The 25963-nt window shown below is 38.7% G+C and overlaps 1 protein-coding gene and 1 long non-coding RNA gene across 3 annotated transcripts; both read right to left on the reverse strand.

Annotated features, from left to right (window-relative positions):
* Positions 1-1020: 1020 nt before the first annotated feature.
* LOC104602146 (proteasome subunit beta type-6-like) lies at positions 1021-24929 on the reverse strand. 2 transcript variants are annotated; one of them, XM_088901435.1, is made up of 9 exons: positions 24629-24929; positions 24206-24282; positions 22082-22137; positions 17581-17653; positions 16550-16661; positions 4735-4808; positions 1733-1807; positions 1241-1376; positions 1021-1145 (listed from the first exon to the last, which is right to left on the reverse strand). In XM_088901435.1, the coding sequence occupies exons 1-8, from the start codon at positions 24729-24731 to the stop codon at positions 1245-1247; spliced, it is 702 nt and encodes a 233-aa protein (XP_088757561.1). In that variant the 5' UTR covers positions 24732-24929; the 3' UTR covers positions 1021-1145; positions 1241-1244. The 2 variants fall into 2 exon arrangements, with proteins under 2 accessions (XP_088757561.1, XP_010264033.1); XM_010265731.3 differs by having other exon boundaries at positions 1021-1376.
* LOC148801242 (uncharacterized) lies at positions 2704-3668 on the reverse strand. Its single transcript, XR_016084151.1, has 2 exons — positions 3535-3668; positions 2704-2797 (listed from the first exon to the last, which is right to left on the reverse strand). It is a non-coding gene; the product is annotated as an uncharacterized LOC148801242 (long non-coding RNA).
* Positions 24930-25963: the final 1034 nt, after the last annotated feature.

Raw genomic sequence — 25963 nt, forward strand, 5'->3', positions numbered from 1 at the left:
AAATAATAAAAAAACAGTATCGATTCGTCCAATTCGCCTTTATCGACATTTCAGGCGTATCGATATTTTGAACCTTGATTCATTGTTGTTACTTATAATCTACTCAACTTTAGTGTTATCAATGTATATGTTGGATTAGTGAGTATTTTTTAATACTTGAATGCAAATCCATATCTTTTCACCATATCCATCCATACGAGCAGATTATAATATGTATGATGTATCCATTTCTAACCTTAATGACAGACTTTGCAATACCAATATTTTGAATCTTTCCGTGCATATCCAACACATATTGCAATATGTATCCTAAAATTGCTTTATCAATACTCTTTGCAACTTGATGGCAACTAGAGAAAATTTCTTGGCATACAAACAATCAAAACAAGCCTTCGAACTACACTCGTCTAGGATAATTACTGGGGACGTGCCCCCTCCCCCGGGTGCAATAGAGGGACTGTCAATGGGTTGGATCTGCCAAACAGATACCCAAACTGACCAAACCAAATTATAACAGGTTTTTGGTTCCTTGATTTTGTCCCAATTAATAATTGGGTCTCTTCCAGTTCTTGCCTGCCCCCAACCAATTCATACCCAGAACCAATTATTTTATGTGAAAATTATGACTTACCACACTTCACAATATTTTCTTAATTTTCTTATAATTTTTATCATATTTTATATTTAAAATGATAAATCTGATAAATAATAAATAAGATAATATTAATTAAAAATGTTTAATTTATTAACATATAAATAATTTAGTATTTTCCTATTATTTTATTAAGGTCATATTATCAAATTTAAATTTTAAACTATTATTTAAATAAACAAATATAGCATTCACTTTTCAGTGCAATAACGTCCATCAGATCTGGACCGATTGACCTGACTATTAACAAGGACGGTTCGGGGTTTGATTTTGTTACAAATAATAATTGGTTCAAGACTGGTTGTACCAAGAGCCAACCCATTGACAGCCCTAGAACTCGTACTCAAAATACAAACAACACGAACACGTTAAGAAAAGTGTGTTTATACCAGTGATAATGTTCATCTTTCATGATGCGACTATAAAGACCATCCATTACACGTCTTTAATTCGTACAAAGAAAAGGTAAATTTCTAGGCATGGAAGCTGGATCCTGTGAACGAGTGCAGAGTTTTAACTGTGAGAGAGTTAAAATCAACCACCACTTCTGGTGGACATTTCACAAGGCAAAGCAAGATTGATTCTCACTCTTTCAAGTGCTCATTGGCTCCGGACTATTTAACGAGAGAGTGTCGAGCAACGAGTTCTGGGGTTCCAACTCCTCGTGCCATAGTGGAAGGGTGTCCCCTGGGTAGAAGTTCCTTGTCACTCCCTCCGAGTTTATCTGCAGAAACACCAGCGCGCACATGGGACATAAGCAACAGGTAACAAAATCAGGATAACTAGGCTCTGCATACACAAATGGTGGAAAATTAATGGGTATTTAGTTTTTGTGTGCCCGCTGTGTTTTGGGGAGCACAGAGAAAAACCCTCCATGTTTTGAAGGGGAAAGAATTACCTCCAACAATGCAAGTTAGAAGCGCCCTCATTATAATGAAATACCCAAGAATTTATGCATAAGTGGGATAAATAATTGAATGGATGGTTCTGCCATTTTAAGTTGGATTTGTATTTATTCTGAAAAACTTCTCGTGGGGCTTATGTTGCCAATATGCAGTGAAAAGATAACATGAAACTCACAATGACAGTTCGCACAACACCTCCACTTGCACCATCTCGAGCAATGGCAAGAGAGACGGCTTTCACCACTAATTTCTACAAAATAGAAAACCAAAAAACTTTTAGAATTGGTGCTCAAATAAAATATCAAGCATGTGAACACCATTTTGTGCTCAAAAGCAACTTAGAAAACATGATCAAACCAAATACAGCTAATCAAATTGTTAGCACAGTATGTAAAATTCCTAGAAAATATAATTTATTTTTTTCTAGGTAGACTACCTTTAACCATAAGTGATCTGTTTCAAGTTGAACGGGCTAGAAGGGCTAGGAATAGACCAAAAAGGACATGGGTCGAAGTAGTAGTAGGAAAAGATTTAAGCACTCATAATCTAACAATTGGCATGGCTTTAAACAGAACAGAATGGAAAATTCATGTAGCCAACCCCATATAGTTGGAATAAGGCTTGGATGATGATGAAACTACCTTAACAGTGGGCCTTTTTAAGATGCAGCATGCTGAAATTAGTCATGCGGTGAGGAACCAAATCAATGACAAGCCATTTCTCAAGGCTAGCCAGGTCAAAAAGTGGAGCAGGTATGGTTAATCAAAAGTTGCCATGTCATTTCTCACCAACCATCAACTCTCCTTTTGAACTCTCTTATTCCAACCCTCCTCCCTTTATTAATCACCACTAATCATGCCATCAAGTGTTGACCTGCAGACACCAATTCTTCTCTCTCTCTCTCTCTCTCTCTCTCTCTCTCTCTCTATATATATATATATACATATCAGTAACAATATAAACATTGTGCAAAAATAATTGCATTACAGATCAACTCACCTTAGGGTCAATCTGAATTGAGCTTTACTTTCTGAAGATAATTTGAATTTTGAAGACTTCCCTCAGCATTTTCCAATACATCCAAGGTCCCACACTTCCATGTTCTTCACCCAAGCAATTACAACCAGTCTCATTCAATCTGTAGTCCTTCATATTCAAGTGACTTTACTAGCCCAAGACCATGTAATCACTGCCTATAATAGTACTTTTTGTTTTCTTCTTCCTTTTCAAGTGACTTTACCTGCAGACACCAATTCTGCAGACACTTAACCTGCAGACACCAAATCAAGTGATTGCAGGTCAACACTTGACCTGCAGACACCAATTCTTCTCTCTTTTACTTTAAATTATGTTTGTATAATCTTCTTTCCGATTACTTTTAAATGGGAACCAGGTTTAGCTATAGAATTCTTTGATTATGATCATGATGCCCAGATATGGATACAGATAGAAAATGGGAATACAAGTGACCATTTCCTAAAATCCCAAACATGGATATGGGTTGAGTCTGGATCTGCTAACCACAACACATTGATGGCCACATTCACCTAGCCACACATTGGAAATATCGGTGATATAAAGTACAAGAGATGTTCCCAATGTGTGGCTGGGTGGATGTGGCCAGCAATGTGTTGTGGACAGCAGATCCAAATTGCATGTATCCCATATAATATGTTTATATCAATGCTTTTATATATAGTTTTTGAAGTTGAATGCCAATTCTCAATACCAACTTCTTGCCAATTCTGATTAATTTTCTGGATGTACAGATCTTTTTTTATCAATTACTATGAAATTTTATTAAATAAGTGCAATGAGGCATAGAAAATGGGAGAGATAAGCTCTCTTAGTTATCCCCTTTTAAACTCTCAAATAAGTTACAGTTGAGCCCAATATTACTTGATCTCTACACACCACTTATTTGTCCAGTACATCAGTAAAGGAATTAGTAGTTGTTTTAATCCATTGCAGTCTTACTTCCATATCTTGTGTCAGCCATTTGAATCTCTTCATTTCATTGTTATAAATCCACAAACCAGCTTCTTCCTTTTGCAACCACTCCACCACCAGCTTGGAGTCTCCCACAAACCAGCTTCTTCCTTAGCCCTCTGCACCCCTTCCATTAAAGCCATAATCTCAGCGCTTACAGAGTCACCTACACCAATTGGACCTGAAAAAAGAGCAATTATTTTCCCCTCCTCATTTCTGAAAACACCTCCAAGGCCTGATTGCCTGAAGGACCCGGGCTCCCTGTGCTGCTACCATCAAAGTTCAGTTTGATAAAACCATTAACTGGTGGAGACCAATTGGGGTTTGTGACAGACTTAAAAGGTGCTGAACCTGCCACTTCCTTCCAGCTTTTAAACAAAACAGCTATTGGATGTACAGATTTTTTTTATAATACAATTTGTAACAATTTACTTATCTGTTCATCTAGGCATCCATCCATCTGAATGAGTTGTTCAGCCTATAAGCCAAGGCCACTGCCTCTTTAATATGATACCCATGGAGCCATGGGAAATCTGAGTTGGTTGAGAACCACCAAATCATTACTTTGCAACTACCTTTCAACTAGCAAAGAATTCCTGCCCAAAGAGATCCAATTTTAAACTTAGAAGCAGTGATAAGATCTCACATCTTAATGCATTTCTTGCCCTAATTGGTCCTGAGTGTCTCAAAGGAATGTCTCCTGAGGTATCTCCAAAAACACCACTTGCACCTGAAGGACTTGGGTTACCAATAGAGCAGCCATCAAGTTGTAGCTTTATTCCTGTTTTCACCTATCCTTCTATCGTTTATCTTTTATGTGGTATGTGGAACAACTCTCAATTATAACTAGATCAATGATCATATTGGGAGTTTATGTCCCAATATTCAGCATCTAAACATACAAGGGCTAAATATATGTTGTTTTCATTTTGTTAATGCAGATGAACTTGTCATTTTCAGTTACTCTCTCTCAAAAAAGGGCTAAATATATGTTGTTTTCCTTTGAACTTGTCATTTAAAAAGGAAAGTAGTATTTTTCTAGTTGGATTAACTAGTACTAAAAAGTATACGAAGTCAATAAAGGCATCAAATAATACTACCAACTAATCCATAAAACAAGACATAAATAAATGAAAGGAATAACAATGGAAACTTTTTTCAAACATCAAAGACTATATATCTACATACCTCAGCTTCATCTTTAGACATTCCTTCCCTCCAAGCTTGATCAAAGAACCCATACAAGTAACTGGAACCAGATCCTGTTAAACACAAACTAGTCTTTAGGACCATAGCAATTTCTTTTGTTCTAAAATAAAAATGTTTATTAAAAGAAAAGAGAGATTACAACAGTGACAAGAAATCACCTGAGAGAAGAATAGAAAAACTAATTACCCAAACAACACCAATACCACCCCTTCACAGCACCACCAAAACCACAAAAACAAATACAATCCACAATGAGAACCACCCCCCCCCCCAAAAAAAAAAAAAAACGTACCAAAATCACAGATGACCAACCACCAAACTAGCGCAACCTTCAACCCCACCAACCCCAACCAATACATGAACTCATCACAAATGACCACTGGAAGACACCAATGCACCACTCGAAACCAAACAGATTAATCAGCTCCTACAACAAATGTCACCATCTCTTTAAATCTCTTCCTGACTTCTTTGGCTTTCTTCACCTTCTTGTTAGGCTCAATCCCAAATAATCCTCTTAATCTAGCAAAGACTTTAGAAACCTGGAAAGTTTGATAACTTTTGTTATTGGAAACAGCAACTTTCATTCATTAATTTTTTTTTTATCAATAACATCACCTTCATTAAATTAAAAGAAAAGAGGGAATATGGATACAAGAGGGGAGATAAAACATCTTAGCTCCCCAATAACAGAATACAAAGAGAGAAAATTAAAAACTAGCCCAAAATACAGACTCCCTATTCACTCCTTGCTTGGCCAACCCATCCGCAAATGAGTTGGCACTCCTTTTCACCCAGCTGTACTGAATCTCAATGTCCCTACACAGCCATAAGAATTGTTTCTTTTCATTGTTAAAGTTCCACAAACCACTGTCCTCTTCAGCCAGCGAATCACCTTCCAGGATCAAACTGCTGATATTTAATTCCTTTGCTCTTCGAATTCCTTTAAGCGCTGCAAGGATCTCAGCCCTAAGTTCTCCAATAGGGCCAGAGAATAAAGCAATAACAATCCCTTCCTCATTCTTGAAAACTCATCCAATCCTAGAAGGCCCTGGATTCCTTACACTGTTGCCATCAAAATTCAGCTTAACAAATCCTGAGGGGGGAGGGGACCAAGACTACTGACAAAGAGTCCTCTTGCCTCTAGCAGTGGAAGCAATCTCTTTCCAATTTCTTAGCATGTCATCCACAGGAAAGTCTGCAAACAACTCCAAATATGGAACCACCACCACCACGGCCAAATATGGAACCACCACGACCTCCTCGGGAGGCATGTCCTCCCCCTTTCGTACCACGTCCACCTCCTCTAGCTGTCACAAAAACTGATCTATCAGACTGTGTGGGATTCTCTGTCTGTCCCAAAGAAATCCTGCGAAGCCGAGCAAACACTTCCTCAAGTGTAGGAAGGGTAGAGCCCCCCAATATTTAATTCCTTTGCTCTTCGAATTCCTTTAAGCGCTGCAAGGATCTCAGCCCTAAGTTCTCCAATAGGGCCAGAGAATAAAGCAATAACAATCCCTTCCTCATTCTTGAAAACTCATCCAATCCTAGAAGGCCCTGGATTCCTTACACTGTTGCCATCAAAATTCAGCTTAACAAATCCTGAGGGGGGAGGGGACCAAGACTACTGACAAAGAGTCCTCTTGCCTCTAGCAGTGGAAGCAATCTCTTTCCAATTTCTTAGCATGTCATCCACAGGAAAGTCTGCAAACAACTCCAAATATGGAACCACCACCACCACGGCCAAATATGGAACCACCACGACCTCCTCGGGAGGCATGTCCTCCCCCTTTCGTACCACGTCCACCTCCTCTAGCTGTCACAAAAACTGATCTATCAGACTGTGTGGGATTCTCTGTCTGTCCCAAAGAAATCCTGCGAAGCCGAGCAAACACTTCCTCAAGTGTAGGAAGGGTAGAGCCCCCCAATATTTGGGCCCTAACTGGTTCGTACTCTGATTTCAACCCCACTAAGAACCTTGTGACATTTAGTTGTTCCCTCTGTTGTTGCTGAACCTTAACATCTGGAGTGAGAGGATGATAGACATTGATTTCATTTCTGAGGTTCTTCATACTGGCATAGTACTCTTCTAGGGTTTTATTTCCTTGTTGCAGACCAAAGTACTCCTGATAGAGCTGATATACCCTTGTAGTATTATCTTGCCCAGAATACAGCTTCTTGGCATGTTCCCATATGTCCTTAGCTGTATCTAAGAACATGAAGTTGGCACTTATTTTGGGTTCCATACTGTTCCATAGCCATGTCATGATTTAAGCATCCTCCTGTTCCCAATCATCAAACCCTAGAGAGTCAGCCGGTGGTTTATCTTCTTTCACATGCTTCACTTTTCTCTTTGCCTTGAGAAAAACTTCCACCGACTTGGCCCATGGAACATAGTTCTCACCATTCAGTTTAATTGAGGTCATCTGTACACCTAGATAGTCAGAGGAAACCACCACACTAGGTTTCTGATCACTACAGCCATCTCCCATTGCTGCCATGATACTCTTTCAATGCTGCCTCTAATCTGAATTCCCAATCACCAACTAAGTGCTGCTGTCAAGAGTTTGATGTTCCAGAACCTACAGCAGTCCCTAAACACAATGATAGATACACACGCCTTTGTTCTTATCCACACCACTACTGATTTCACAAAAAAAAAAAACACAACTACACCGACATTAATTCAGCACTTACTAACCACATGCAAGCTCTCTTACAACTACTCAACAGAGTTTGTGCATCACAAGCACCACCACACAGCCATAGCTGTCACACACAATACAGACCTGCTTTAACACTTTTAAGAGGGCACCACAAGACCAACAAAAACTCAACTAGTACCATTGCATTACACCTTGCACCATTCGGCCACCTACAGTAGCAGCCCTTACGCCATTTGGTCACTGTAAACACAGCCTGTTCTTGGAATTTTTCCAAGAACCAAAGCAACAACCAACCTAGTTCTCTAGGTTCTGATCAGTCCTCTCAAGTTCTTGAAGATTTTCAACCCAGAAATACCAACAGCACACAAAGGAGAGATAACCAACCTTCGTTTGAGAGCTTCAGCCAACCATTCACTGCTGAAGTTGTTTTCTTAGGAAAGGAGGTTCTGTGCACCAGAAAAAAGAAGAGCTGTGATGTTTCAGGCTTGGGATGAACCACTTTTCTCCATTGACAGCCCAGAGAAGAAAAGGAGAGAACTGAAGCACGAACTGAAGTTGTCACGAACTGAAACAGGTCACAAACTGAAGTTGTCACGCTCTGATACCATGTTTCTACTGTAGCTACAGTAGTCCGAACCAGTAAGGAGAAGAAGAAAGAGAAGGAGAAGAAGAAGAAGAAGATGAAAGAACTGTCGAACCTGATAGCTAAACCCTATCAATCGACCTCTTAATAGTGATTAGGCTTCTAATTAAATGTACAAGGACTAAACTGCCTCTACTTAAGTATGGGACAGAGAACCTCTAATAAGACTGCCACATAAGCTCATAACTTAACCAAGGTGAGTTGACTAATCTACCCTTATTCGGCTAACTCTAACAATCAACATAATCCTTCCTCCTGGAAAGATATAATTCCTTCTAGAGACCACCTCCCAATTTTTTTTTTTTTTTGATAAATAGACCACCTCCCAATTCACCATGTGATCTTTTTTTTTTCTAATTTCCTAGCAACCCCTGTTGGAATACTAAAGGTAGACAAGTAATAGATTGGAAAATTAGCTAGCATAGATTTGATCAATGTAATCCTTCCTCCTAGTCCTAGAGAGATATAGTAGAAGCCACTTCCCAATTCACCAAGTGATCATTCTTTGTCTCTCCTAGCTCCCAATAGGGGTGTTCACGGGTCGGGTTGGGTCGGTTTAGTGGGATTTTCCCAACCAATCCAACCTGGTCGGGTTACCTAAGGTGGGAACCGAAACCGACCCACTGATAGGCCAAACCGACCTATTTGGTTTGAGTCGGTTTGGGTCGGTTTCGGTTTTGCTCCTGTACAAAGCCGAATAAAATCTGAATTAGTTGATAATTTGATATTCAAGAGTCCAAGATAAATCTAAATTTAATTCAGGTAAAGAATAAAATCAATAAATTCTTCATGTAAAAACAAGTGTCAAGTAAGAAATAAAAACAATCATAAATTGAACATCATTTCAGCCATCTCCTATGATAAAATTTAAATGAAAAGTTAATCACAAAAGTTGTTCATTAATCACTAATCCAAAGTTGCTTGCAACCATTCAAAAAGGTGGCCTAATTGAATTCTAATTGTAATTGCCTAATGGGCCTTCTAGAGTTCTATTTCTAGTAGAAGTCTAGAAATAGAAGACTAGTAGGAATTAGGAAACTACTCAAACTAGGAAGTAGGAACTACCAAACTAGTAGAATACTAGTTCGGTTTGGGTCGGGTTGGTTTCGGTTTTTCACGCAAGAAAACCGAAATCGACCCGATGTATCGGTTTATGTATGTGCCCAACCCGAAACTGACCGGTACGGATGAAAAGCCGGCCGACTCGGGTTGGGTCGGTTCGGGTTAGTTGGTTTGTTCGGGTTGGGCATTCTTATGAACAACCCTAGCTCCCAAAGGAAATCTCTCATGATTTTTTCTAATTTCCTAGTAACCCCCATAGGAATACTAAAGATAGAAAAGTAATAAATTGGCAAATTAGCTAGCGTAGATTTGATCAACATAATCCTTCCTCCTAGAGGACTATTTCCTTTTCCACCCTACTAGCTTTTTTACAAATCTTTGTAGGACTAGTTACCAAAAACTCTCAAGGTCTGACTTACCCCTTGCAACAGGACCTGTTGATTCCTAAAACACAACTTTCAAAATTATTTTTGAGGTTAGTCATCTCTCTCCTTCAAATCATCCGCAAACTGCAAATGGGCAACCACTCCCCTTCTCTTCCCACTTTCCAAACTCTTAATAGATTGCTCAAACCAGCCCCATGGATATGCCACTAAAACATCTACTACTAGCATGAAAATAAAGGGAGAAATAGGATCCCATTGACCAAGATGGAATACCGGCAAGTTGAAATGCAACCTTTGATCCATTTACACTACCTGTCACCAAAACCTCTTCACCTTAAGACTTCCAAAATAAATTCTAGTCCACCAAATCATAGGCCTTTTCTAGATCAATTTTACAAATCACCCCTTTCTCTCCTCTTCTTTTCCTAGAGTCTACACATTCATTTGCAATGAGGATCTGGTCAATGGTTTTCCTTCCAAACACAAAACTCCTTGATTGGGAGTGTTTTTTTTTTTTTTGATGATTGATTGGGAGAGATTATTTTTTTCACAAGGCCAAAACCTTAGCTATGACTTTAGGCATGCTGCTGCCCACCAAGCTTTTCGGTCAAAAATCCTTTGGGTGCAAAGCATCCTTTTTTGGAATTAGTGCAATAAAAGTGGCATTTGCACCTGAGTTTATTTTGCCTCTATAAAAAATCATCAAAAAGCTCCATAAGTTCATCTCTTAAAATACCCCAACAATCTTCGTAGAAGGCTATTGGCAAACCATTTAACTATTGTGCTTTTTGAATCTTCTTCTAACTGCTATTCTAATAAGACCATTTATCCTTTCAAACCCCAAAATGGTGTCAATAAAAATGCAAAGAAATTGTATAGCCCTTCTTTTATATATTAGTAAATTAATACAACAGAAAAAAGAAGACTTTGAAACAGATACTCCATCATCCCAAGAGAAGATAACATGGGTGTAGTGCTAACCAATTTTAACAAGAGTGATACTCGGGCGGTTCAACCAAAAAAAGATTTTGGAAGTCCACAATGCCTGTTGAGTGGCCCGGTTTGTCTTTAGTTTGCTTTTATTTAATTAGGAAGTTGTTGGGCCTTAGGCCCATTAGTTTTTATTTTTTAAAGTTGTAACTATTCAGTTTTAGTAGCCGCCCTACTAAGGGCATCTTTGTAATATCTCATCTTCAAGTTAAATATAAATATAATGAGGGCTGGCGGCTAGGGTTAAGTTTCTCATAATCCTAGTTGACCTACTCTTTTCTTCTCCTTCCCTCTTTACTGCTGAAATCTTCATCTTCCTCCTCTTTCTTTCACAAGAAGCTTGACCGACTCAGCAAATAGTGATCTCTACTTGGTATCAGAGCAGGTTGAAGGTTCTTAAAGTTGTTCTCTCATGCAGCCCTAGATCGGCCGATTGCATGGTGATTTAAGATGCTGATCGAAGCTCTCAGGTAAGCCCAGTTTTTGGATTTTCTTGATGGATCTATGTGCCCTGTTGCTGGTCTAGGGTTTCTCATCAGAATCAGGAAAAACTGGAGAAAGGGGAAGTCTTGCTTTTGCTAGACTCTTCAATTTTGACCTAGGAAGAGGCACCCTAATTTTTTAGGGTTCCTTGGAGTTTTTTGTAAGGGGCGATTCAAGTCCCGCGTGGTTTGGAGGCTTCTAGAGAGGGCGGTTGTCTTTTCTCTCTCTTCTCGAATCCCACAAAAAATGAATCTTTTGTGGGAAGAAAGCCCAGGACACCAAGAAAGTGTTGTTGGTTCCAAAAGGTGTCTTGTTTGATCTTGCTGCAATTTTTAGTTATTTTCTTTACCTTTTTTGAGAAGCATGGAGGGCTACAGAGTTGAAAATAAGCCCGGGAGTGAAATGGGACCAGTGGGAGGGGGTGCTGGAGACCCCTTCGGGGCTGGAACCAATACTACAGTTAGGCTGGATGGTGCAAACTACTTGGAATGGTCACAATCTGCAAAGATGGCCATTGGGGCTCGTGAGAAATTAGGGTATATCACTGGTGAAGAGGTGAAACCCGAAACTAGCAACTCCCGGTGGGTGCAGGAAAATTATATGGTGCTGACTTGGTTGTGTAATTCCATGTTGCCACATATAAGTAAAAATTTCTTATGGGCAAATACTGGTAAGGAGATATGGGATGGGGTTGCATAAACCTATTCACAAAGGGAGAATGTTGCTAGGGCTTATCAACTGAGAAATCAGATTATTGCTACAAGGCAGGGAGATAAATCTATTGCAACCTATTTTTCAGCCCTTAAGACCCTGTGGCAAGAGATTGACCATTTGGAGACCTTTGCTTGGGAAACCACCAAGGATGCAGCTACCTATCAGAGACATTTAGAGAAGTATAAGGTGTTTGAACTCCTTGCTGGCCTTAACCCTGAGTATGATATTGCACGACAGCATCTTCTTTCCAGGGATAGTGTCACTCTCCCAAGCATATGCTTTTGTTTCAGGGGAGGAGTGCAGGAGGAATGTGATGATGAAAACCCAAACTTCTGATTAGTCTGCCACGGTAAGTGTTGTGAAACCTAAACAAAGTGGTGGTGAAATCAAAAAGGAAGACAAAAGAGACTTGGTTTGTGACTACTGTAAGAAGCCTAAACATACAAGAGATACTTGCTGGAAGCTTCACCCACATCTCATGCCGACTAGATTGAAAAATAAGAAGGGAAATGCGCACATGGCAGTTACTGGTGACACTCCGGCCCCTCCTACTACAGCTGCTTTGGAGTCTGTTGCAGCTGCTGCAGTAAGGGCCGAACTTGAGAGGTATGGGCTACTTCTGAACCAGCGGAATACAGCTAGTTCCAGTTCAGCCACAAGCAGACAACAAGGTAGAGGTGGCACTAGTGGAGCTCACTCTACCTCCTTTGCTCACGCAGGTAGTTCACATGTCACTGCAAATTATGTTTCCACTTCAGGTAAGGAAGGACCTCCTTGGATTATAGATTTTGGAGCCTCAGAGCACATGACTCATAGCTCCACTATTTTTTCCTCTTACCAGCTCTGTTCTGGCAGAGATAGGGTCTCCACAGCTGATGGATCCCATGTTCCTATTGCTAGGAAGGGATCTGTCAAGATTAATGATTCTATTTGTTTACCCTCTGTCCTTCATGTTCCCAGATTGAGCACTAATTTGTTATCTGTTAGTAGTTTGACTAAGAATTTGAACTGCTCAGTAATTTTTTCTCCTGGACATTGTATTTTGCAGGATCTGGATTCAAAGAGGACGATTGGGAGTGGTCGTGAAGTGAATGGAATCTACCTCCTGGATGTTCTTCCCCCTCACCAAAGTCATCATGTTAGCAGGGATAGTGAGTTGGGATCTGTGAGTCAGATTATGCTTTGGCATAATCGTTTGGGTCATTTATTTTTTTCTTCTTTGAATTCTTTGTTTCCAAAACTTTTTGAATTTGTTAGTCTGTCAAGTCTGGAGTGTGAAGGTTGTCAACTTGGAAAGCATTGTAGACATTCTTTTGAACCTAGTAATAAAAGATGTTCTTCTTCTTTTGATGTTATTCATTCGGATGTGTGGGGCCCTTACCCTGTTCCTTCTATGGAAGGTTATCGCTATTTTCTCCTATTTGTGGATGATTTCTCTCGATACTCTTGGATTTACCTAATGAAATCCCGCGATGAAGTACCATCTTTGGTGAGGCAATTTCATCAGATGGTACTAACACAGTTTGGAACAAGAATAAAGGTGTTCAGATCTGACAATGCCAAGGAATATTTTGAAAGACATCTTGCCTCGTATTTGTTAGAATATGGTGTTGTCCATCAGAGCAGTTGCTCCTACAGTCCACAACAGAATGGTGTTGCAGAAAGGAAGAACAGACACATTGTTGAGACTACAAGAAGCATGATGATCACATCTACAGTTCCGATTCGGTTTTGGGGTGATGCAGTTCTCACAGCAGTATATCTGATTAACAGGGTGCCTTCTCGTATACTTGGAATCAGCACTCCATTCAGCTTTCTTTTTCCTCATGGGGAGATGTTTCATATTCCTCTCAGGGTGTTTGAGTGTGTCTACTTTGCACACATCCTTGGTCCTCACCGCTCGAAGCTTGACCCCAAGGCAAAGAAGTGTATCTTCCTTGGATATGCAGAGAATCAGAAAGGGTACTGCTGCTATGATCCAATCTCTGGGAACCGATATGTTACCATGGATGTCACCTTTTTTGAATCCACATACTTCTTCTCACAAAATCCTTCTCAAGGGGAGTGTTTTGGGGAAGTAAGTCAGCAATCTATCCCTCTCCCAGTTCCAGCCCCTGTGTCACCTCCTATGCTTAACCACCACCCGGTGGCACCTACCTTGCCACCTCCTTTGCGTTCTGTTTATCAACATTACTCACGACAGAGACTTCACAAGGCGGTTGATTCCACTACATCAGAACTCACACCACTTCCTGTCGATCCCTTGGAGACTCCAGATTCGGCTGATATGGATTCAGGTATTCCTCTTGATCCCGCCACTATTTCAGTTCCCATTGATCCTACTAACTCTGTTACAGATAACCTTGATCTCCCTATTGCTCTTAGAAAATGGAAGAAAAAGTGTACTACTCATTGTATTTCACAGTACTTATCCTACAGTGGACTTTCTCCTTCCTACCGTGCTTTTCTCTCTTCTCTTGATTCAGTGTCTATACCCAAGGGTGTTAGTGAGGCTCTCTCCAAACCTGAGTGAAAGACAGCTATGCAGGAAGAGATGGAAGCTTTGATTAAGAATCAGACATGGGACATTGTGGACCTACCAGAAGGCAAGGAGACAGTTGGATGCAGATGGGTTTACACAATAAAATATAAGGCAGATGGAAGTATAGAGAGGTACAAGGCAAGACTTGTCGCAAAAGGGTACACACAGACCTATGGCATTGATTATTTAGAGACCTTTGCGCCAGTTGCAAAGATGACCTCCGTTCGAATACTCCTTTCCCTTGCTACCTCATACTCTTGGCCCTTGCTTCAACTGGATGTGAAGAATGCTTTCCTAAATGGGGATCTGCAAGAAGAAGTGTATATGGATCTTCGTGCTGGTTTTTACAATGCAACTGAAAAAGGAAAGGTATGTAGGCTTAAGAAGTCACTATATGGCTTGAAACAATCTCCCAGAGCATGGTTTGACAGATTCAGAAAGGCCTTGATTGATTTTGGCTACACTCAAACTCAATCCGATCACACTTTGTTTGTGAAGCACAGGGGATCTTTGGTGTCAGTCCTAATTGTTTATGTGAATGATATTGTTGTCACTGGGAATGATCTGAGTGAGATTGATAATCTAAAGAGGAATCTACATAAGGAATTTGAAATTAAGGATCTTAGAGAACTGAGATACTTCTTAGGCATTAAAGTTGCAAGATCGAAACATGGAATTTTTATCTCTCAAAGGAAATATGTCTTGGACTTTCTTCAAGAGACAGGGAAGCTTGGAACAAAGGCAATTAGCACCCCTATTGATCAGAACCATAAAATCAGTGCAACAGAAGGTGAACCAATAAAGGACATTGGGAGATATTAGAGACTTGTGGGTCGGCTACTATACTTGTGTATGACAAGACCAGACATCTCCTATGCAGTGAGTATAGTAAGTCAATACATGCATGCCCCACGAGTCCAGCATTGGGAGGCAGTTGACAGGATCCTTGCTTATCTGAAGGGACACCCAGGCAGAGGCATATTGTTTACTGATCAAGGACAGTTGAAACTAAGAGGCTTATACAAATGCCAATTGGGCAAGATGCCTTGATGACAAGAGATCAACTTCAAGAGTGTGCACCCTAGTTGGGGGTAACCTAGTCTCATGGAAGAGTAAGAAACAAACAGTGGTGGCAAGATCAAGTGCTGAAGCCGAATACAGGGCCATGGCGCATGGAGTTTCAAAACTTCTCTGGATCCATTCTCTATTAGAAGAAATTGGTGTACAAGCAAAAGAACCCATGATGCTATACTGTGATAACCAGGCAGCAATTAACATTGCCCATAACCCAGTCCAGCATGACCGTACTAAGCACATTGAAGTGGATAGACATTTTATCAGAGAAATGGTAACTTTTGGAGAAGTTTGTCTTCCATACATTACTTCTGATCTGCAGCTCGCTGATGTTCTCACAAAGGGTGTTGCAAAAAACAAGCTGGAGCATGATCTAAGCAAGTTGGGAATGTGTGACATTTACTCCCAACTTGAGGGGGAGTGTTGAGTGGCCCGGTTTGTCTTTAGTTTGCTTTTATTTAATTAGGAAGTTGTTGGGCCTTAGGCCCATTAGTTTTATTTTTTAAAGTTGTGACTATTCAGTTTTAGTAGCCGCCCTACTAAGGGCATCTTTGTAATATCTCATCTTTAAGTTAAATATAAATATAATGAGGGGCTGGTGGCTAGGGTTAAGTTTCTCATAATCCTAGTTGACCTCCTACTCTTTTCTTCTCCTTCCCTCTCTACTGCTGAAATCTTCATCTTCCTCCTCTTTCTTTCACAAGAAGCTTGACCGAATCAGAAAATAGTGATCTCTACTATGCCAAATCGAAAGATGTCAAACTTAATAAAAATAACAAGGCTATTTTTAGGATAACAAGTTCTATCTTAAGAAAACTCTAAATTTGGATGTCAGCTCTAATCATGTAGATTTGTCTAGTAAATCTAAAGTCAAAAAAAAATCAAACTCATCTAAAAAAATATATGTTTTGTTCAATGTTCTCATTTTTGCAATTTTCTTCACAAAAAAAGAAATCCAACAAAAATCTCCATTTCTTGCAAGAGGCTTCAACACAAGATAGGCCCACACAACAAGGGCAAAATAGAACTTCAGAAGATAAATAGTAGTGCAGGGAGAGCAGAAGACGTCTCCATTAGCAGAATCTATAAATCTATAATAAATTGTGAAACTAATTAAAGCAAACGACATATACTCCCAATTCCTTAGCTTTAGAAGGAAAAAAGGAAAAAAAAATAGCAGAAAGAGTTTATCAATCTACAAAGAATCTGTAAATAAGAGGTCCCAATGACAGACCTCCAATTGCAAAAGGTTGCTCCAGAATTGTCCCACCAAGAGGCACTCCATATATTTTGCCTCCTTCATATTTGTCCCATCCACCAACAATCAGGCCAGTTTGTAGCATGTTCTGCCAAGTTCAGTATACAGCAATAAGGCAAATATTAAGTGCATAACACAAAGTATGCATAACCATCAGTATAACATTCAGAAAATAAATGGAAAATGACTGCATGTGTGAAGCTCCCTTGTATTTTTTCTTTATGAGTAAACAAAAAAATAATTAGCAGGATAGGAGCATATAAAATGTATAGAAAAATAGATAGGTAAAGGAGAGAACTTCAATGAAATGATAAGAACTGCAAATTATATATTGCCACCAACTTGGTATAGTCAGACCACATACTTGCAACTCCTTTTGCTATCAACTGGCTTGAGATGTATAAATTCAGCTGTTCCAAATTTTCATGCACAACCTCCCACAAATACTGCATTTAAGACTTATTTAATTTCAGGTAATGATGAGGGCCTATTTGTAATTCTGGCTATTTGTATGTGGCCTGTCCAACAAGCCAACTGGTACATGTAGCTTGTTCAATAAGCCAACTGATATATGGTTTGTTTGATAAGCCATCTGGTACAGGCTTATTTAAGCCATTGTTGATATTTTGTTATGGTGAGAGAAGTACTGGCTGGGGTGTACAGGAATTATTGGTTATTTCCCTAAATCTGTTATATGCTTCAAATTTTAATAGTGGATTTATACTCTGCTCTCTCTTCTATGAAACATAGATGCAGGCCTTAAGCTGAACCACATAAATCTGGTTCCCATTTTGTTTCTTATTGTGGTTTCTTATTTATGTTTCGAATTATCATTTCATCATTTGATTAAGATTTTATGGCTTTTGCATGCACTCTATAGACCTGGCTGTCTTGATCAGCTCAGCTCATTATGGGTGCTCATTAACCTCTCCTGCATTAGTGCCATTTTCTAATATGTGGTATTTACACCAAATTTATAAGATACAAATAAAAATGACAGATCAAACCTTATTATTATACGACAAAAGCCTGATTAGGTTTGCAGCAACTTTGACAGTTGCAGGCTGTCCCAGCTGTATCCTGCAACAAAAGGTAGTGTCTTGGTTAGCTCAGGGTCATTTAATGAAAAGATTAGGAATGGGATCTCTGACTGATGTCCCAAAAGTTAAAATTACATTCCAGCCTTTTCCTAGTCCCTGATCTGTCAACGTAACTGAAATATGCAATCTAGACCTTTCATAAGTGAGGCAAGAATCTATGGGAGATCATGCTATCCACTTAGGTTGTTGAGTGGAAAGGAACAAATGTACAGAATAAATAATGCCTACTTGTGAATTATGTCATGCACTTGTATCTACTTCACAATGTGCTCTCCATGCTGAGGAGCTTAGAGCAAGGTTTCAATTTAGACTCAAGACTAGGTTCTACCCAAACTCGAAGCTTAAGTTTTTGGTGTTTTCATAATATATATATAAGAAAAAAGAACATAAACACCAAAAGAAGCCTGAAACTGAAGCTTTTAAAAACGTTTACTTGTTTGAGTTTTTGCCATTTAACCAAAAATCACATTTGAACACATTTCTCATCATTTTTTTTTCCATTTTACTCCACATTTTCCCCTCCCTATCTTTATTCTTTTTTCTTTATTTCTGTGCATAACAAAAAACTGTATTTAGATAAAAGAATGAGTTCAAGAATGCAAAGATTGATACATATACATCAAGAAAAAGAAAGAGCTAACCCTACAAAAGAATTACAAAAAAGCACCACTTCTAGGGATGATCATAGGCCAGGCTTAACAACTGCATAAGGGCTATAGCCTGGGCCAGGCCTATAACTTTTTTTTGGTCAATAACCAGCAATTTACTAAGTACAAGTTGTGAAGTACACTTATGTACATGTTTTAAAAGACGTGAGAGGCATATGCCTGGAGGCATGCCTCAGGTGAGGCACGCCTCAGGTGAGGCACCCCCAAAATACCCTGAGGCTTATGCTAGAGGCCCACACACCTCATGTGCATAAGGCATGCTAGAGGTGCACACCTCATATGCCTCCTTGTGCTCAAGAGGCTTACACCTCTTATGTTCTGAACTACACCTCACACCTCCAGGCAGTGGAATGCCTGACGTCATGCCCCCGCGTTTTAAAACATTGGTACTACAAACACCCTTTCAAAGATGAGTCTTATCTCTACTTTCTCATTTTTTTGTCTCCTTCAATAATCAACATTTTCACATTCATCTTTTTCGCTTTTTGAGCACCTTCCATTACCACCACAATTCAGCTCTTAAAGAGTCCCCTACCCCAATCAGTTCCGAGAATAGTGCAAGTGCAACAACATGACCTTCCTCATGTCTGAAGACTCCCCCCACTCCTGAATTCCTTGGATTTCCCCAACTACTTCCATCAAAGTTTAGTTTTTAGGAAGCCTATCTCAGGTGGCGCCCAGCTCCTGTAGACTGCAGTTTTTTAGATGATGTGCTTGCCACTTCTCTCCAATTTCTAATAATATCATTTATTGAAAATGATAATGTTTTCAGCCAATGAGCCACTGTAGCAATAATGCACTCGATTATTGCCTCTTTACCCCTTTCTTTTTCCTTGAAGATTCTTGTGTTCCTTCCTTCCTATACCATCCAAATGATTGGTGCTCTGGTGCTTCTCCACATAATTCCTCCACTCTTCTTTGGCCAGTTTGTAAGAGTGAATAAGCTAGATATATTAGAAGGATATTCCAACTGCACTCAAATAAGAAAGAAACCAATCCCAAATACAAGAAACAAATGAGACAGGAGTTAGTAAGTATCATATTATATTATATGTCACATAATATGTGTACAAAATTTATTTTATACATTATATAACATAAAATATTATATATAACATGTATTATAAGTTTCATATATATTTTTTTGAGAAGAGATAAAGTAAAATATAAATATAACATAAAGTAACATATATAATATATATTATACATGTGCATATTATGTTATTTTATGTTATATTTTATATTTATATTTAACTATTATATATGAAACTTTACCTATCTTCCCATGTCTTCCTTATTTTCAACCAAATCAATGCAACTTTATTCTATAAAAACAAAAGGCCACGGAATTCCAAAAATTCCATTGGCAGAACTCAGATGTACAATGGATGGAGCTTTTCTACAGCACCTCATCAAGGTTTTGGTCCTTCTAAGGAAATCAAGCTAAAGTTCACAAAGTTTTTTTCTTGGGAACCATGGCTTGGTGGATATAAGATGGGAGTTCTGCAACAAGAATGCAAAAAATAGGTTTTAGTTACTAGTGTTGCACAGAGAATTTGGTTTTAGCAATAAATTGGATTACTATTAGAATTGCTCATTGGGAGTTTGGGACTGCATTAGAGAGAAGTTGGGAGACTTCACTACTGATGATATTGATTCTTCTTTTTTTTATAACTTACAGGTGATCATATCTACCCTAATCTTCCTCTTCCGAAGAGAACTCTTTTTTTTATTGTTACTGCAGAATTTTATTTATTTAAATAAAAGAATGCTCATTGCAACATGTCTAGCATCCCATAATGTGCGCTGGAGAACTACTAACCCTTTACACATTCCAATACATTACACTGATGCACAGAAAAATTGCTCCCCATCAACCCCTTGTTTGGCTAATGTATCAGCAAAGCTTCAAGATACATGTAATGGCATTTGGAGGCAGATTTGTGGGTGATGACGGATTGGATGAGTGAGGTGGAAGAATTTGGCAAAGAAGAAAAAGCTTCAAGACCAAAGACTCCAACCCACAACCAGGCCCAACCCAAAAGCACAAAACCGTACTATGAGGCCATATTGGTCTGAGGCAAGGATGAGCAGGGAAGCCTGCAGAGAACCTGCAGGGATTTTCAGAGCTACAAGCTTGTTAAAACAGCTCTCCCCGTAAACGCCAAACGCACATCCAGCCCATGGTTTCTTCACTAATAAACAGCAAGAACATCAAAATCACATACACCTAACCCTAACAATAGAACTGTAGAAATACAAAGAGTGAAGGCAACACCACCACCGTCGAACGCTATCAGACCTCTGCACTTTGCCAATCCAAAACACAAACCCTATTTGTAGGTTAATTTATAAAACCAAAAAAACTAGCTTATGAGGGGTAGAAAGATGTAGGCTTCCTATTTTTTATTTCATCACCTAGGCGAGGCCTAGGCACTTGGGCACCCCATGGTCACCTAGCCTCGCCTAGGCGCCTTGAAAACCATGTTTATAACAACTTCAATCTTCCAAAGTTTCTCAAAGGAAAATTCAATGAATGCAATTCAATGCCTTTCCTTTTTCCTTTTGTCTTTTTTTCATTTCATTTTTGTTTTTGTAAATAAGGAGGCCCTTGAGATATCAGTCTTGGCAATGGTGAAACATTTCTCTTTTGTATATGGTAGTGAACAAAACAGAATGGCGAAACAGGATTCATGTAACCGACCCCATATAGTTGGAACAAGGCTTAGAGATGATGATGATGATGAGGCATATAGTCCTCTCTCTGTATATTTTTGTAAATCATTCTTCCCCTTCTTTAGTAAAATTTGATTGTTATCCATAAAGATAAAGTAATAAAAAAAATCAACCTTCCAATCCCCCCAATGGACCAACCAAGACAATGAGAGGAAATCACACACACAAACTGAAACAGTGTGAATGTGAATAGACATTCATACTACTAGTGCAATAAGACAAAACCATGCCCAACTGGATAGGCTTCACCGTATGCTTTTAACCAGAAAAATATTAGGATTACAAGAGGATAAAAGAAGATGATACAAGAAAAGCGGCCAAAGGTTGGCCAATTCACGGTATGTCTAAAAAGGGGAAGATATGCTGGTCTTCAATTCCAGCTGCAGTTTTGTGGGCCGTCTGGCTGGAAAGAAATTGCAGAATTTTTGAACAGAATATGACTTCAGAAGCAGTAGTAATCAATGCACCAGTAGGTTTTTTGAAGAGCTGGTTGTCTGTCCATAATGTATTCAGAAATAAAAACTTTTCTTCTTCTTTTTTGAGAGTGGACTTTTTTGGAGGTTCCTAATGGTTGTTATGTACAGCCACTCATTGTACAAAGAACCTTATTTTGATATTAGTACAGACTACAGAATACTAAACTTTACCTTTCTCAAAAAAAAAAAAAAAAGAAAAGAAAAGAAAAGCGGCCAAAGGGAGATCTGGACTTGACCTAAGAGATCTGCCCACCCAAATAAGCATAAATAAAGAAGATATGGCTCTCAGGGGCAGAACCCCATATACAAATTGATCTAGTCTACCCTTTTACAGTTTGATATTATTTACCCAGATACAATGAGGACACAGCTAGACATAGTGTCAGATATAGAATTTATACTAAAAATTGAAATATCCTACATGATATGGCACCTCTATATAGGTATCCAAGTATCATAAATGATATCCAAGCCAGATTTAGTAACATTAAAAAATGTGACAAGAAACAGAAAAAAAAAACCACCCACGTGTGTTGCTGAAGAAAGTAGCGCACATAATCAGAAACAATTTGAGAATCTGCAGCCTGCAAATGATAAATGAAAACAAACCAGTACAAATTGGTAAGAGCAAGTGCATGATTTCTTGAGTTGTCAATGAATGTTATAACTCATTGACTCCAACATATGGGATATGTGATGCATAAAATAGGATTATATAATAAGCAAGAACTAGAAGACCACAGGGACAATAACAATATCTCTTTCCTAAATGCAACATGCATGCTTAGAGAATAAACAAGTAAAAGGGAAAACAGCATTCTTCCAATGCTTTGAAGTAAGGTAATTCCAATTTCAACCTAGGTTTCAAATTCCTCAAAAGAAAATTTTTACAGAAATTTCTCCAGAATTTTTTGGTCCAAATCTAAGAATATGAGAAAACTTCTACATGTATGATTAGGCTACAAGGTATTCAAGAAGATGTGGTTGCAGTTGAAAGAAAGGATGAGAGAAGTTATTCATTTGGGCACTCATTTAATGCAGTGGACTGTATCCAATTCATTGACATGCCCTCCTGTTTGCTGTGACATGGTAGCGAGAGTTAGGGGAGGACTGGATGGGTTAACAGAGGACATTTGGCATACAGAAGAGAGGCAAATAGGTCCATTTACTTGTTATACTTTTATGTATAAATGAAACTTTTGTTCCCACAATTTGTGCAGCAGACTTCTCTCAATTAATTGAGGATAATCCTAGGTGTGAATATTCTTGTCAGTAGACCTTATCTACCACTTTGTGAACAAATAATTTCAAAAGATAAGAAAAGCAAGCAAGTTCCAATATAATTATATCCAGCATAAAGCAGTCAGATGGAAAAGTTGCTCGATGAGCAATTAAGCTTTCAGAATCATAGTTTTAAATAAAGTTCTGGTTTCAAAATGGGTTAAGAACAGAAAAAAAAAAAGAAAAAAAAAAAGCTTTTTACAAAATCTTTGGTAGAACCTTGCTATTTTGGTCCAGAGTCCAGACCCAACAACGTTAAATCCCAATAATAATGTAACCATGTTTCTAGCACAATAATCCCTCATCCTGCTTATTCTCTGTTCTTTTCCATTCTCTGTTGTTTCAAGGTGATGCTAGGGAGTGATATGGCCCTTTATGGAGTGAAATGGTGAAATAGGATTCATGTAGCCAACCCCAAATGGTGGATATCTGGGTAAAAGGTTTTGTTGAGTTGGAGCGGATGTGATAAAAACATTCAAGTGGGGAAAAAACTAAATAATTCCACTTTCAACAATTTTGCTTCCTGGCTTAACTATTTAGGTTTTTTATAGTCATCATACTAAATCTCATAAAGCACTTCTTTTTTTTTTATCAATAATCATAAAGCACTTCTTGTTCATATTTACATCAAGCATTTATATTATACAGCAGCTAGGACATCTTTTCAGATAAAGATGAACAAGAAGATGACAATACACCTTCAATCTAGATTCTAGAGACACTAAACTGAACGCCAATAAATCCCAAGAATGGTGATCAAGACAGAACATCAAGCATTTATATTATACAGCAGCTAGGACATCTTTTCAGATAAAGATGAACAAGAAGATGACACCTTCAATCTAGATTCTAGAGACACTAAACTGAATGCCAATAAATCCCAAGAATGGTGTTCAAGACAGAACAACCATTCAAAGATGTATTTTCAATGTGAGGGCACTAAAACTGTACTAATATCCATCAAGTGTGGTAAGCAAACTGTTATGGTCCCAAAGATTAAACAGCTACGCTTGACCTTGACGCATTCCAACAACATTTGAGTCTTTTGGTGTATTGGTCAAGTACATAAGACAGATATGGAAAATTAATAAAGAAAATAATGCAACTTTTAATAGTAGAAGTAAATTTCCAAGGGCCTTAGGAAGCAGAAGCTATGAAATGTCTCAACACTCGTAAGCCAATGTATATGATCAACTTAAGGGCGCTGAAACCCCATAGTGTTAAGAATTTTCGACCACCAAGTATCATGATTAGAACTACTGATCAAAAAAGTATTATGATCAGAACAGGGAAAAGTAATAAACTTCTGTCGATCATCAACATAAATTACTAGGAGCATTAACCAATGTGGGGTGTCAGAAAGATACTTACTGATCCAGAGCGGCACAAGTAGACATTATCCGTCAGCTGCGTGATTTTGTCCGATGCCCGGTTAGCAACATACATCCCTAACAATGCAACAACAACATTGAAATCATTCCAAAACAAGATAATCATATTTGATTCAAAAGACTGCTCCCCCCCCCTTTCTAAAATTCCTTAGCAGTAATGTAATGAAAATTCTCACGCAGCATAAAGAATGAAACAAGGAACAACAACAATCTAGTACAAGAATAAGCAAATCAATACAAGCAGCAATGTTTGAAATTGACAAACGAGTTTTCACAGCCAAAAAAATACTAAAAAAACACTTAAAAATACCCCCAAGTCGGAAATTTAAGGAACAATAAAGAAGTAAATGGCTGAATATGCAGAGAGAGAGAAAGAAAGAGAGAGAGAGAGAGATAAAGATACCAGTGCTGGTTCTGGAATCAGCGCCGAGGACGACACCTCCGTCATAGGTGACTCCTATAATGGTGGTTCCCATCGAATGAGGAGCATCTAGATTAAGATCCATTACAGCAGCAGTTGTAGCGAAAGAACCCTAGAAATCAAACGAACTTGAAGTAATTCGAACCAACAATATTAAATCCTCCAGCACCAACACAAAAAAGAAAGGAGAAAGCCAGAAAGGCAGAAACGAGAGTGATGCGAGCTAAGAATTATTTGACCGTGAAACAAGAGAAAGGAATCCTACTACTACTATTCTAGTCCCTAGAGAGAGAGAGACGGAAATTCGGCTTCCTGCCCAAGTCACCTTCGATGTCGTTGGAGCGATCACAACCGTCCAACTGAGAGACTTATCTCAACTAATAGGATGTAGGAACGTAGCATGTAGGATGAGAAATCGGATTTGGTGCCCGTTTCATTTTGGTATCCGTACTGATTAGACCTGGTCGGCTAGCCGGATAGCCCGATGGGCTGTTCCGGCCTGGCCGGACTTGGTCATAATTTTAAGTCCGTGGATTTGGGCTCGGGCCTAAAGTACCGGGCTCAATATTTTTTTGGTTCAGGTTCAAATTTTCTCAAAAAAATTAGCTCGAGCCCAAGTCCGACTTGATACTATATATTAAATAATAAAAATATATATACAACATTTTTCCTTGTTCTTCTCCTTTTTTCAAGTAATAATGAGATGTTTATTATTTTTGAATTTCGAAGGTTTTTAATATAAATAAAACATTTTTATTAAATAAAAAAAAATCTGTTTTCAAATTTCTGACCAGACTTGAGCTCAGGCTGAATGTATTCTATTGATACATATACAAAACTCGGCCTGACCCATGAACAAGTCTAATATTGATTCGTTTCATTTTTCACATATTATCTGTTAATACGTGCCAAAAGTATCCGTTCCCAGTCACCAGTTGGTAGGATCGCTGGGCTCTAGCTAATTGTAGCGAAGACATGGGATCGAATCCCATTGCCATCAGGGATGGGAGGGTTATTGGAGTTTGTAAAGTGGTCCAATCACTATAGCAGTCGGCCATATACCTAGGCCATGATGGGTTTGGGTTTTTAGGCCGACGGGCTGATCATGGCTCAGGACGATAAAGTGGGTTGTGCATAGCGGCCCAGCACCCCCCCCCATAAACAGACACATGTATTATGTATACATACATATAATAATTATATATAATAATAATATATTAATATATATAAACTTTTATTTTTAATTTTATTATTATTTTAACATTTTCTTTTTTTCAATAAAAAATTGTGCCACCCACAACCCAATCCAACCCGGCA

The sequence above is a fragment of the Nelumbo nucifera genome, chromosome 3, assembly GCF_055504915.1.
Source record: "Nelumbo nucifera cultivar China Antique chromosome 3, China Antique-T2T, whole genome shotgun sequence".
Lineage (NCBI taxonomy): Eukaryota > Viridiplantae > Streptophyta > Magnoliopsida > Proteales > Nelumbonaceae > Nelumbo > Nelumbo nucifera.

Bases quoted from the DNA above. Each gene is read 5' to 3' on its own strand.
- LOC104602146 (XM_088901435.1), bottom strand. From the start codon at position 24,731: ATGGATCTTAATCTAGATGCTCCTCATTCGATGGGAACCACCATTATA. The intron at 16,662-17,580 runs GTTTGATCTGTC...TGAACTTGGCAG, and splicing joins TTTTGTCGTATAATAATAAG to AACATGCTACAAACTGGCCT. The intron at 1,808-4,734 runs GTATGTAGATAT...TCTATTTTGTAG, and splicing joins TGTCTAAAGATGAAGCTGAG to AAATTAGTGGTGAAAGCCGT.